At 54.4% G+C, this 14,665-nt stretch overlaps 1 protein-coding gene across 1 annotated transcript; it reads left to right on the top strand.

The window, feature by feature from the left end:
• The first annotated feature begins 11,733 nt into the window (after positions 1 to 11,733).
• On the top strand, positions 11,734 to 14,485 carry LOC102094329 (uncharacterized). Its single transcript, XM_065030073.1, is given in 4 exon segments — positions 11,734 to 11,868; positions 12,105 to 12,152; positions 13,454 to 13,762; positions 13,764 to 14,485. Coding segments are annotated over 4 exon segments (588 nt in total). The 3' UTR covers positions 13,860 to 14,485.
• The last annotated feature ends 180 nt before the right edge of the window (positions 14,486 to 14,665 follow it).

The raw sequence follows: 14,665 nt of genomic DNA, 5'->3' as shown, positions 1-14,665 counted from the left end.
AGCTTCGCCGACTCTAGTTCGACTTCCTGAAGGGGAATTTTCTTAACGATATCATCACCAGAAAAAAAAATGACTCTGAATTTTCAGATTTTCCTGCCCTGCCCGCTCCTTTTAGCATGATGCATACGTCCCAGCTCGTGAAGAGTTACATGATCTTCAGTAGCAACCCTCCAACCTTCGTGAATTCTGTGGGGTTTTGGTTTTCCCCCGAGTTAAAGCCATGGTTTGCAATTCCTCTATAGTTCGGGCACATTTTTGCGTCCATCAGCCCTTTGTTCATCAGCTGTGGAGCTTATCCTCACACACACACGCACTTTGGGGATGAAACTTGGGGAAAAAAATACAGAAAATGTGGTGGGAAACTGGCCTCTCCTATGCCAAATAGTATTAAAATTGCAAAAAATAATCCATGTATTTTTTTTCATACCTTTCACTTGAATAATCCACAGGCTCCTCTGTAGCCAACAGTGGGACACGAGACTCCGCCAGCCCTGAGGTGTTGAAGGGGTTGTCGGGGTTGTCACCCTACGTGATGCTGAAGTTCCAGGCCGTGTGTGGCGCAGCACCGGAGGTGTTTTCAGGCAGATCTATTGCAGGTGACACAGCGGTGAAGAACCTGGTTCTTCTCTTGCTGTCCTGGTTGGCGCAGGGGGCAATTTCCAGCGCAGGAGAGCGGCTCCGCAGCACCCGGCCCCGCACCCCCTCACCAGACAGGTTCAGACATGCTGTGCTTCAAGAACCAAAAAAGACAATTAGAAATAACTTTAGACACATTCCCGTGACAATCAGTGTATGTGACTGCAGCAGCGAGGGCTCCCGCGGTCACCGGCCTCCTCCTGTGCCACAGCACTGATTTCTTCAGCAACATCCCTTATTTTCAGTTTATCTGCACTTCTAGCAAGCAAGGCGGCAGCTCCTTCCACGAGACACAATAACGGCCTTACGGACATCCCTGTGTGACCAATCTTGTTTCAAAGTGGAGTTTGCATTAATAGTTGGGGGGGGAAATGCATCAAAGTTCTGATGCTCCGTTCGCTCTCGTTGACCCCGTAGCAAACCGTGCTGGCTGCTGACACTGCTGACACTGCTACAGCGACAGCCGCTTGGCCCAAAGCACCCCGAGTGTTTAAAACATCACGGAAGATTGTTTATTTTAATTATTTTTTTCAACCCAAACTGCTTTTTGACCTTCTGAAGTGAGAAAGTGACTTACAGAACATGTAACGTGTCACTCCCAGGAGCAGCCGCTCCTTCATCTTCCTCACGCGGAGGTCCCGCTTTCCCCTGCACGCTGCGTTTGGGGCAAAAACCCTTTGCATGCACTAAAAATTGAAAAAGAAGAAAAAGCTATTAATTAGCTACAAATAAACACCACAAACCAGAGCAATAAATATACACAATGCTTTCAAAAAGCTTAATCCTTTAATGTCTCCTTGTAACTCTGATGACAGCATTTAAATGTCACACTAAATATCATTTCTAATCTATTTCAGTATGACAGTTTGTTTGCTGCCCCCCCCCCGGGGCAAACCGCCAGCGCTTATTCTGTGCTTTGCAAGATTGCACCTTCGGGAAATATGAAGCAATTTGAAAAATTCTCCTTCATCCCACTATTCCGTGTAATTTGATTTATGCAGAAAAGCAGAATTGCTGTATGTTGCCCACCTTTCCCCCCACGGGCTGGAGGGAGCGGGTTGGTTGGCGTCCCAGCAGCGCCTGAAACGCTCACAGTTTGTAAACTCGACCGCTGATTTAAGAGATTATTACATGTGCTGATGCTAGACATTACATGGTGACCCACATTTAGGGGGGTTTTCCTGTCATAAAATGTTTCATTTAATTTCTTCACCATCTTCTGAAAGTAAGGAACAGCACAAATGAGCAAACGGCCTGGAAAAGGTGTTGTGGCTTCTCAATGAGGATTACCTACAGGGCACAGCCCTCAAAAATGACAGAAGAGACCTGAAGTTGTTTCTATCATCTCAATTCAAGCACCGTTGGACCTGATGAGTCCTGACATTGTTTCTTAATTGCATGATCCCCTCTTGTCCCCACACAAAACCCCCAACTCGGCACAGCTGGGTTGGCCGTGGGGACCACAAAACAAAGACGGAGCTGCTGCTGCCTGACCTGGAAAGGCACAAATTCAGCCCACGTGGCACTGGGGACCACAGCTCTGCCGTTCCCCGCAGAGCGGAGGGGACGCTGCACAGGGAGCTGTAGCACCCGCAAACCCCACTGACCACCGGCCGTACCTGTGTCTCTCCATCGAGTCCATCGTGGCCACCGGTGCCGTCCCGTGCTGGCGGTGGCCACAGCCCCAGCCTGTGCAGCGACTCTTCGGTGTGATGGTTGTGGGCGACCAACCTTGGCTTCAGGCATGGGAAAGGAAGAAAGAGAACAAAGCCATGGCTTTGGACACAGAACAACCCCAAATCCTGGTTTCAGCCGCACTGAGGGTCTCTGTGGCTGGTTCCTCAGTTTTCTGCTGGCACCAACCGGAGCTGCAGCTGCAGAATGGTCCGACCAGCGCCAGCCCACTGTGTGCCCACGCCCCCCAGCAAAAGGAGCCTGATGGGGAAAATTGCAGCACCCAAATGAACCACTTCAGCGCTTTTCTGAATTGGTTGGGGACTGACTTGGAGTGGTTTAAATGGCCCATGAGGAACAAGGGGTGTGAGTGGGGTCAGGAGCAGCTCTCCCCCAGCTGCTGGACCCCCAGGACCCACCTGTGTCCTGCATCTGGCCACAGCTGGAGGCACAACCAGCTCTTCTGTGACGAGGAGACCCAGTTCAGCCCCAATTCCCACACTTGGGGCCCTGTGTTCACCCAGCAGCTCAGGGACATGGAGTCCCGGCTGCACGTGTCCCCTCCCTTGGGCAAGGGCAGCTGGGCCAGCAGCGCCGGGGCTGATGCGCAGGCAGAAATTTCCCTTATTTCACAATTACGGCTCAGTTTAATGCCCAGAGCAGCCAAAGACGCTCTGAACGAGCGAGTTCGGCTCCCTTGGGGTCAGTGATGCTCCCGAAGGGCTGTGATCCCCCGTCCCGCGCCGCCTCCCGCCCGAGCCCCCGGCTCAACTCAGTTTCTCAGAACTGGTCTCCTCTTTCTAGCTATCTTCTTCCACCCACATGAGCCAAATTGATACATATCAGCTTTTCCCATCATCGGGTTCACCGTACCGTATCAATAGTTTGGGGGAATGATTGTATCTGTCTTTGGGGGAGGTGATGCTCTCCACGCCGGGTTTGCAGAATGGGGTGAGCTCAGCCCAGGGGCTCCCACAGTCCCCGGGACCACCAGGGTGCAGGGGATGGGACCGCAGGTGTCACCCCCGGGGACACGGTGTGTCCCCCTGTGGCAATGCGGCTCAAGGGATGCGGGGACACCAGCCTTGGGACAGACGGACACACACACTGATCTGTGCTGCCCTGGACACTCACCAGCCCCTGCTCCTCCATCCCACTGTGCGCGATGGGAAACCTCCCGGCTCCCGTCCGGCTCTGGCCCATCCTTTTGATTTTGCAGGAAATTCGATGATTGGGAATCATCACCATCTCTTTTTCCAAGAAAGGCAATCTTTTCCAGGCTAATAAAACCAACTAAACGGGAGCACTGCAGCCCGGTCCTGCCACTGCAGCCCTTGATCTCCCCGTAGAAAAAGAACGCAGTGAAATGGGAAGGAGTTTGTTTGAAATGTCGGGTTCAGCCCTTCCTCAGGCCACGCACAACCCTGACTGCGCTGAAAAGCGTGGAAAAAAAACCAAGGTTTAAACTTGTTTCTACATTTTATAAATTAATTGAACAACTTGTTAGTGTTGACGCACCTCTGAGCAGGCAGCAGGAGAAGTCTGGGGCTCCCCGGGATGGGGTTTGTCCCCACTGGGGTGTTGGAGCAGAGCAGGAGCTGCTGCCGGCACCAGCCGCTTCACCCGCGCTCGCGGCAGCACCTGGAAAAAGGCATTTAAGTATCTGGGGAAAAAATGACCCATTTTTGCAAGCCAAGTTTCTCCCCCTAGAATTCCCACCGGCACCACTGGTCAGCCATGGTGGGAAATAACCGTGGGTCAGTGTCTGGTTTTCTGCTCAAGGACATGGCGGTTTGCACCAGAGTTACTGCTGATTCTCTGATGTTCTCTTGGGTAGTGTGGGACCCCATGGGACGGTATGGGATGGCGTGGGACCCCATGGGACGGTACGGGGTGGTGTGGGACCCCATGGGACGGTATGGGATGGCGTGGGACCCCATGGGACGGTACGGGGTGGTGTGGGACCCCATGGGACGGTACGGGGTGGCGTGGGACAGCGTGGGGTGGTACAGATGGTATGGGACAGCGGGGGACGCCATGGGCTGGTGCGGGATGGTGGGGGATGGCATGGGACAGCGTGGGGTGGTACAGATGGTATGGGACAGCGGGGGATGCGATGGGGTGGTGCGGGATGGTACAGATGGTATGGGACAGCGGGGGACACCATGGGGTGGTGTGGGATGGTGTGGGACAGCGTGGGGTGGTACAGGTGGTATGGGACAGCGGGAGATGCCATGGGGTGGCGTGGGACGGCAGGGGATAGCGTGGGATGGCATGGGACGTCACGGCCCGTGGGCACAGCACCAGCTGAGAGACGCAGAGCCGAGCCGGGCGCTGCAGGAGCTGTCATTGCAGGAAGGGATACGTGCTACCGAGCTGAGCAAGTCCTAGTTAAAACCCAAACACCCACACAGCAGAAAACCCCCTCTTCCTTTACATGCAAGAGCATTTTTTTTGTTTCTTTGCAGATGTTTAACATCTTGATAAAAGATTTGAGGTTTTTCTTTTCTTTCGAATCTGACTTTGGCTACTTGAGCTTGCAGCAGCTGCTGTCATTATGGCCATCACCTGTGATACCCTTTTCCACCAGCAAGGGCTGGGTTGTGGTGCAGGGCACCACGGTCCCAGCATGTCCCCAGGGCCACCACTGGGGGAATGGGCTGTGTGGGAGGACAGGTCCTCCATGTAAGAGGGAAAATACAAGAGCAAATGATTGGGATGCAGCACCTGGGCACAAACCCACCTGGATGGCAGGGCCACCTCCGGCTCCCATTGCACAGCAGGGAGATGCCTCCAAATTCAACCAGAGTCTTGCTGGGGTCCTGTCACCCCTGTGAGACAGGGACACCCCGCGCAGGAGCCGGGATCCAGCCACACGATCCCAGAGCCGGTCATTCTGCAAAACTGTTTCTCTTCTGCATGGTGGAGACAAGAAAAGCTTCGGCAGCTCTTCCTATGCACACAAGATCATGGCTTGACCTAAGTCACTCACACATTCATGGTTTTCCACATGCAGAACAATACAAACATGCTCCATAGTAAATAGATCCTCAAACATTAAAGAGAAATTCTCAACTTGTCATCCCAGTATCTCTTCATCTATCAATTAGGTGATTAAAATCTGCATGGTAGCTGAATAACTGATAACGTTGGTTAAAGGCCAAAAGTCTTCACCGTCATTACATAATGCCCTTCTTTGGGGCGAATGGCACTTCCCACCGTCTCGCCTGCTCAGCACAGGAAGACACCTATATTTGGCAGCCCCCGGGGATATAAAAGCGGGGAGCAGCCGAGCAGCCGGGCAGAGAGGCCCCGGCCAGCCAGCCCAGCCGCTCGGGACCGCGGGCCAGGATGCTGCCCCCGCTCAAGGCTGCTCTCGCTCTCCTCTCCCTGCTCCAGCTCGGCTCCTCCCGGCCACTGATGACCACGTCTCCCCACCTAAAGCTGTCGGAGATCACCCACCGCATCCAGCAGCTCAACTCCGGAGCGCAGGTAAATGCCGCTACGCCTCCCGGCTTCACTTTGCTCACAAACCAGGGGGACATTATTGATGGTGATGATGATGATGTTCCTTGGTGCTTTGGGCACCCCAGCCCATTTCATCCTAGACTTCAGGTGCTCAGGGCTTGACTTGGTGGTACAAGAGGCTGCTCAGGTGAAGTTTTCCACCTGACATTGGGCACACTGCAGAAAAAAAATGCTGATGAATGAGACAACCTCCCCCAGTCCTCCCTGCCACACAGCCATGTCGCGGTGACTGGGGCAGCGTGGTGACAGGGACGTGGTGGCCCAGCTCTGTGCCAGCTGCAGGGGTCCCTGCTCTGTGCTGGTCCATAGCACCCACTGAGCATCCAGTGACCCTTCTGCCCCTTCCCAAACACCCTGCCAGTGCTGTGCAAACCTGTGCAAACCATCTGCCCAGGACTCCGGTTTGAAACAGCTTGCTCAAAGATGGATCTCAGCGGTGGCAGCACTTGGTTGCATCTGCGCCGTGTCCCACCGGAGAGGGATGGGGACATGGTGTCCCATCCTGGGGGAGGGCACAGCTGGTGGCTCCTTGGGGACAGTCTCGTAATGAAGGTCTCCTAATGATGACTCTCCCTTGTGTCGCTTCTCCAGGTTCCCTGCAATGACACCCGAGTGGCTCAGGTCGCCTTCACGGATCGAAAGGTAAAAGATGATGGAGAGATAGATGGAAAACACATTGATAATAAACACAGCCGTAGCCAGCAGCCTCCCCGCCGTGGTGCACAGCCCACGTAGCAGAGGCAGCTTCATTAGTCAAGGAGCAGAAGCTGCTCAAGTGCCAGCGGCTGGCTCGACGCTGCTGTGCCCGGGGACCTGCCTCCAGCCGCCCCCTCTGTCCCCAGCTCCCCTGATCTCTGGGGACAGCCCAGGGGCTGAGTCACCACATGGGGCTGCATTTGCAGCTGTAAACTGAAAGTAATGTAGGAAGTCATCTCCAACCAGCCCTGGACAAGTTGCATGAACTGAAATCAACTCTGTGTCTCTAATAATATCTCCTCCCCTGTGTTCACCAGCTGTCGGAGCAGGAGCTGCTGTGCCAGGCTGCCACCGCGCTCACCAAAGTCACCAAGTGCAAGAAAGACTATGAGCCATTCATCATCAACCTGCAGAGCCTGCACGGCAGCAGGGTAAGGAGGAGCTGAGCTCCCGCCCCCCGTGCACCCCCGCCGGCCCCATTTCGGTGCCAGCTCCCCAGATGCACCAGCAGGACCCATCACTCTGGGGTCTGTCACCTTGCGTGGGGCCAGACCCGGGCTTTGCAGACCCATGTGGTGCTGCAGGGTAATTTGCCTCTGTGGGAAGAGGCTGAGCACCCCGAGCACCCCAGGCCGGTGGCCATGGGGTCACCCCGCTGAGCACAGGGGACGGGTGCTTGTCCTGAGCAAAGGACAAATTCCCAACCTCCTGGGGCAGCATCCTCGCAACTCTTAACTGAATTATTTGCTGAATTATTTATGTGGGAGACAGAGGCAATGGAAACAAAGCAGCTGCTTGGGCTGGTAGCCTGGCTACCCGCAGTCTGAGCTGCTGAATCCTGCTGTCAGCTCTAACGTATTGCCACTTTTCCTTCCCCAGAGCTGCTCCCTGAGCAATGAAAACGAGATCTACCTGCGCAACTTCTTGCCGGAGCTGGGGAACTTCACGCAGGGGCTGTACAGGCGCCTGGCCACGGCCGCGCAGTGACGCGGGCACCGCTCCGGCCAGGGCGCCGCCACCTTCCTGCCGGCAGCAACTCACTTCGGTTTTGCAGAGTTTGCTTTGCTCCTCGTTGCACGCACCTCCCCAGCTCTGCCCCAACCCCACTGCGCCCTGCGCAACCCCAACAGCGAGTCCCTGCGGGTACCCCGGGCACCCGGGTGGCCCCGCTGCGATGGGACGTGTCCCCTTCCTGGCGGGTGCCCGGCGTCTCCCCAGTTTTCTGTCCAAGTGCCATGTGTTAGACATGGGATGGATGCCTCCCTTGGGATGGATGTGACGCGTCCGGAGGGATGTGAGCCCATCGCCGGGGAGGCGCAGAGCATCGCGCCGGGACCGGGCGGCTGAGGATGCCGAGCTTTAACTCGTTCATCTCCTGCAGCGCCTACCAAAACCAAAACCAACTTATCTGCTTCCTGTTCCTCTTAGTGAAGGGAGGCTTCTTCTTAATCGCCTTCTCTTCCTAAAGAGATCAAAATCTAGGCTGAAATGATGCATTTGTTGCTAACAAGTGGCTCCAGCAGCTCGGGTGGGAGCAGAGCTGGGGAAACGCAGCGTCCGAGAGCGAAACCGGGGCGGGAGGGGTTGGTAACGAACCCTTTAACGTGTCTTTTATATTGTACGTGGGCTTTTAAGTTATTAATACCAAAAACCAGGAGAGTCTGTAGGATAACTTCAGCTCTAATGGGTGCTCATTGGCATAATCCTTCTAGAGTTTATTTATTATTATATTTTATTTAAATAACTTATTTTTATAGTGCATAATCTAAAGATTCAAGATCAGAAAGTCCTGGCTGTTGAAACCTTCCCTTCACTTGGGACTCAGAACAAAAAGGAAAAGCCAGTATTCAGAATAGGTGTCTTATTTTTAACTTATATAAGAGTAGTCCTGTGGAACAGAGTCATATTTAAAATAATGCTACCTCATTCTTAGGGAACTATTATTGCCTAATTGCCTTTCCATGACAACAAATGAATGTGTGCTGATTGGTAATTTATTGTTCTTCCCTCTATTTAAGTGTTTGCAATATGACAAAGTTAATATATTCAAATTACCATGTATTTGGATGTCTTAATTTTTTTTTGTTTTTTCATTTCAACTTTGCACTGATGTTATAAAAGTGTCTCAGGGCTTAAGCAATAAACTACTGAACAAGGAGCTCTTGGTGCCCCTGGTTTGTGCTGTCGATTCCCCTCTTACCTGCAGCGGTTGATCCAGCCCTGTGGTTACGGGGTTCCCGGGGTCAGTACTGGGTCCGGTCCTGTTCCACCTGCTCATCAGTGGTCTGGGTGAGGAGACTGAGCGCAGCCTCAGCCCGTTTGCTGATGACACCAAACTGGGAGGACGGGCTGACACACCAGGGACCTGGACAGGACAGAGCAAATCTGATGAAGTTCAACAAGGGCAAGTCTGGGGTCCTGTACCTGGAGAGGAACAACCCCCGGCACCAGCACAGGTTGGCGTGACCTGCTGGGAAGCAGCTCTGCAGAGAAGGACCTGGGAGTTCTGGTCGACAACAGGGTGACCACAAGTCACCAAGATGCCCTTGTGGCCAAGAGGCCAACGGCACCTGGGGTGCATCAGGAACAGTGTGAGCAGCAGGTCAGGGAGGTTGTTCCCCCACTCTGCTCTGCCCTGGGGAGGCCATATCTGCAGAACTGGGTCCAGTTCTGGGCTTCCCATTTCAAGAAGGACAAGGAATTACTGGAGAGAGTCCAGGGAGGGGCACAAAGATGCTGAGGGGTCTGGAGCATCTTTGTGCTGAGGAGACTGAGCTGGGGCTGTTGAGCTGGAGAAGAGAAGCTGAGAGGGATCTGATCAATGGATCAGTATCTCAGGGTGGGTGTCAGAGGATGGACCAGACTCTGTTCAGTGGTGCCAACGCCAGGGTGAGGGGCAGCGGGCACAGACTGAAACACAGGAGGCTCCATCTGAACATGAGGAGAAACTTGTTTGCTGGGAGGTGCCAGAGCCTGGCCCAGGCTGCCCAGAGTGGGTGTGGAGTCTCCTGCTCTGAGACATTCAAACCCGCCTGGACCCACCTGTGTGATCTGCTCTGTGACCCTGCGTGGGGTTGGACTGGATGATTGCTATAAACGCATGCGATGGGGCATTAACTGCAGCCTTGGATTTGCTCTGGATAAATCACGGCATTATCAGCACCAGACAAGGCAGGAGGCAACAGAAATGCATGAAACCTGCAGCACATCCCCGGCCCCGCCAGCCAAAAATCTGCCCTGGGCAGCGCGTGATGCCCAGGAGACCCCCGTGGCCCTCTCTGGGTGGCTGTGCCGGGATGGTCCGGTTTGGGCCAAAGAAAGAAAGGGAAAGCTGAGCTGCTGGCTGTGGCGTTCGGCGGAGCCCTGGGCTCGCTGCCTGCGGGGACACCGGCACTGGGAGCCCAGGCGGGATCCTCGTGTGATGGGGAGACACTTCATACCACAGAGCACGATGGGGAAAACAGCAGTAGAGAAAAAATGAAGACATGTTTCTGAACCAAGCACCATCCTTTGGTAGTGAAAATGGCAGCAGGTTCATCCCTGAACTGTGGCCGAGACAAAGGCGCTGCCGGGGCTCTGAACGACCCTCCTGCCCAGCGCGGGCAGGGACGGGGACACGCGGGGGTCAGAGCCGTCCCTGCAGTGAGTAAAGGGGCCGTCACCGCCACCGGCCACGTCCCCAACTCGGGAAAGGATGTGGGAATTTTTCCTTCACTGGTGACTTTCCCATCACACAGTGATGCAGTTTTCCACCGTGATTCAGCCCAGGTAGCTCAAAGGTTACATTTTTCTGTTAATCTAGCATTTTCTGTTCATTTAACTCCAGCTTCAGAACTTTCAGCCGTGCTCACCAGGGAAACCACTATGCTGTACGGGATCACCACCTCCATCCCCTTCTCCAGCATCACTTTTAGGCAAGGAACCTCCCACCACTCCCCATTCCAGACCAGCGGGGCAGCTCTGGACATCCCAGCGAGGACCCATCCCCAGGGCCACCATGGGCAGAGGCCACCGTGCCGCGGTCCCGCCGCGCACTCGCTTATCTGCCCTCCATCGCCAGCAGCGCAGGTAGGAAACGGCGCAGCTCTCCGCTGGCAAATCCCTCGCAAAGGTCTTTCTGAGTCAGTGGCACTAACTTCATCTGGGGCATTTCCTAGTTAGACAAACAAAATTACTCTCAGTCTGGCTGCTCCTGGATCAATCGCACACTCGCAAACTCTTATCAAGCATCTGATGGCAAGTTGCTATTTGAGTTAGAAAAATACCTATTAGTTATTACAAAACTCCGAAGTTTCCCAGCTCAGCTTGTTTCTCAGCGCGATTTCCTGCGGCAGCGCTGGTAGGAGCTGCCAGAACAGCCCATGGCCCAAACTGTGCTCGGGTGGTCCCTGCGTGGGGCTGGGGACCCTCCGGCTCCCCAAGACACAGAGTCACAAGTCCCCATTTTCCCCTGTGAGCACCAGCGCTCCGGGCACCGATAGCGCAGGACACCCCGAGCCACCTCCCTGTCCCTCGCCTGTGTCCCGCAGGGTGTCACAGGCAGCGTCACACTGTTTCGGGGGTCCTGTTTGGGCAGGAGAGCCCCAGCTCTCCATGAACCACAGGCAGGACTCTGCCACTTTCTGTTTCTCCCCGGGCGGGCGCAGGTTAAGATAACAACAGAAAATAGTTATGCAGATGAAGGAAGCTTTGCATGATTTGGAGATATTCAAATCAAACGCCATCTGAGCGAAGGAAGAGCTTGAAGGATAGTCAGAGGAAAGAAAAAACCAGCAGCAAAGTTCCATTATTTGAGCGCAGTCAGATCTGTGGTCTCCCCAGTTCCGGCACTTTCACCACATGGTGAAGAGAAAGTCTTAGGATACGGAGAAATGAGGAATCCCCAAACCAGGCAGTTTACACAGTTTTCAATGTGACCTGACTCCTACCACTGTTATCTTACGGTGGAAATTTCCTATGTTGAAACGTAATGCAAGATCAGAAGAAAATCTTGACTTTTACAAAAGAGACCTGTTGTCCTAACTGGATAGGAGCAACTTTGGAAAGTGCAGATAAGGGAAAAATAAGTTTTTCCTGCAGGTTCAGCAATTTTACAGCCATAAATTGAGATGGTTCTTCCAGAAAAGCACACACACACGGGTATAGATCACCAAAATATCCAGGCTGTGCCAGCTGATGGGGTTGGGTCCACGCAAGGCCATGAGCGTCGCGGTGCGGGTCCTGCTGGCCACGCTGGCGCTGGCAGCGTGCCGGGGCCGCGGGGCGGCCGTGCCGCAGACATCCACGCTGCTGAAGGAGAGCATCACGCTGCTGAGCGAGCTCCTGGCCGCACAGGTAGGGCTGGTGGCCGTGCCCCCACGGGAGGGACGGGTTGTTCCGATGGGCTCGGCGAGAGCGGCGCTGAGTCAAAGGAAGGTGCTGAGCGTGCGGCACTGGGACAGAGCGCTCCCGGGGAGCAAGAGCGGGCGGACAGACGGATGGGTGTGTGTCTGTGCGCACACGTGTCAGGATGGACCCGTGTTAGTGGTTTCTCGAGCCTGATTGCTCCTCTCCCTTGTGTCTTGATAAAGGTTTCCTGTGACAAGATGAACGCGACAAATATTTTTGCAGGTGATAAGGTAAGGGAGAAAAAAAACCTAACTTGTCTGTGTTTGAAAACAATCATGGGGTCCTGGGTGGGCATGGGGGAGGATGCTGGGGGCCAGAGGAGAGCAGGGGCAGCCAGGAAGGAGGCACGAAGCCCAGTGCAGCACCGCATGGGAGCACGGAGCCCATTGCGAGCCCTGAGCAGGGATGCCGGGATGCAGGGATGCTGGGCTGGTCCCAGCTGGTCCCAGTGCCCTCACCTTCCCACCTGCAGCCCCAGCAGCATCAGCTGCTCCCAGTCACCCAGTAAGGGGGAGGCCAGAGGGACGGGCAGGAACGGGCAGCATGTGTTTGAGCAGCAAACAGGGTTTTTCAGGCTTTTCAGAAAGGAAAAGAGGAACTTCTTCCCTTGCCTTGGGGCCGTGTGTCACCGCCTCACAGACACCCACACGCGCCTCTCACCAGCACCTCGAGCGCTGGTTTGATGCACTATCCATCTTCAGCCCCTTATCTAGGGAAGGCTCTTGAGTCAGCACGAGATTTAATAGCAGATAATAAAGCCTATTTCTGCTCTGAAAATTGCTGCCTAAGCCAAGCTCCCCAGCGCGAGGGTTCCTGTTTGCACAGAAAGCCGGTGCCTTCACCTCATGGGTGGCAGCTGAGGGGCACGTCTGCCTCCCTCTGGGGGTCCCGCACCCCCCCACCACGGGGAGCAAGAGGAGCTGCCCAGGATGCTGCACAGCCCGGCGCCCGCAGTCCAGGCTGTGCCCATGGGGATGCGCTGCTTACCTGACGGTGCCGATGGGTGAAATCCGAGGAACCCTGAGCAGGGAGAGCTCTGGGGCACCTGCAGCGAGGGAAGACAGCTGAATAATTTTCTTACACCACCAGCGCTTCACTCATTAGCTCCTCATCTTCTACGTGTCTCTGCTGTGGGACTTTACGCAAAGCACCTGATGGATAAAATCTCTTCCTGGGGGCTGCTGCTGTTCCCACGGAGCTTCTGTCCACCCAAACCAGCTTTGTTCCCACAGGACCCCATGGGGAGCAGCTCCCCAAACACGGGATCCCCCCCAGCTGCACCAGGAGCTCGATGCTCTGAGCACACAGACGCTGCTGCGACCTCTGGCCAACGGCTGGTGGCACCTTCCTCACCAGGGACAGGAACGGACCCACAAGCGCACAGAAGCGTTTGGGAAGCTTTAACATCTCAAGCTGTATTTGCACCTGCCATTTAGAGCAGAAATGTATTATTCATGCTGTTTTAACCTGCTGCTAACAAAGCTGTGACTGTACTAAAGTGTCTCTAAAAAAGCCGTGTGTCCTCTTCCAGAACGATGACATGGAGATCCTATGCAAAGCCTCTGCAGTTGCCTTGGAGGGTCAGAGCTGCCACAACCACCTCGAGGGAATTTACATGAACCTGCTCAGCCTGCTCCAAATAAAAGGCACAGCCCTCAAGGTACAGCAAGCCCCCCCGACCCCCTATATGGGCTGTAGAGCCCTGAGCCTCCGAGCTGCTCCCTTGGTCGCTGTTTTTGCTCTCATCCAAAGCTCTCCCAACCACACCAGCAGCCAAGGCCATGCTGGAGAACCAGCTCACCCAACAAGTGTCCTCATGGCCATTTATTCTCTTCCCATTACAGGCCCCATGTCCCGTGGCCACAGGCAACACTATGTCACTGCATGATTTCCTACTGAACTTACGCAGAGTCCTCCAACGATTACTAAAAGGCTAGAGCTTCAAGGGAAAAAACATGGGGTTTTCTTTGTTTGTTTTTAAACCATGACACTGTATTTTTTTGAAATATTATTTATAATAATTCTCTAAATAAATGTATTTTTGGACTAAATCTGTTGGCATTGCATTAGAAGTTGCTTGGCTGGAAACTGGAGAGCACAGGAGGAGATGTGGGAGCTCCGGGGTGCTGGAGCAGGGGACACGGGGCCGCAGGACCAGCTGAGATGCCCGGGGGGGACAAGCACCCAGGGACCCTGCAGGGCAGGGAGGGAAGGAGCGGGGTCTGTGGTTCTGAGCTATTTCCTATCCACATTCTCAGAAAGGGGCAAGTTTGTGACTGGGCTGGAAACCCAGCGCTGACTCTAGAGAGCAGAGCAGTGACAGGTTCCTACATGGAGCTGAGGCTTTAAAATCATGACATATTCTTGCTGTTTTGACATATAAGCTACAAGAAAAACATGGAGCTACAGTGAATAGAGCCCATGGTCCACTGGCATAAAGGAGGTGCTGGCAAGAGTTGCCCAAGTAATTTGCCCTGCTATGGGGTTAAGGCTGGTACTAACTCAAGGAAAGCAGGTCCAAGCAGAGGAAAAAGCCCAAGAGAAGCCAGAGTGGGGGCACTGCTGAAGGCTCTGACCTGCAGAGTGTGTGCTGCAGATGAGAAGGGAGACGCCAGGAGCACAGGTCCCCTCCCCTCACTCTATAGTCTGGCATTGCCCTTTGTGGCCCAGGAGTAAAGAGGCTCCAGCAGCAAAAGAAACAGCAACAGGGAGCAAAACCACACAGCTGGAGGGATGACTCGAG

This window comes from Columba livia, chromosome 14, assembly GCF_036013475.1.
Source record: "Columba livia isolate bColLiv1 breed racing homer chromosome 14, bColLiv1.pat.W.v2, whole genome shotgun sequence".
In the NCBI taxonomy this organism is placed as follows: domain Eukaryota; kingdom Metazoa; phylum Chordata; class Aves; order Columbiformes; family Columbidae; genus Columba; species Columba livia.
Note: the sequence above shows the minus strand (reverse complement) of the source record. Positions and strands in the feature narration are given on the sequence as shown.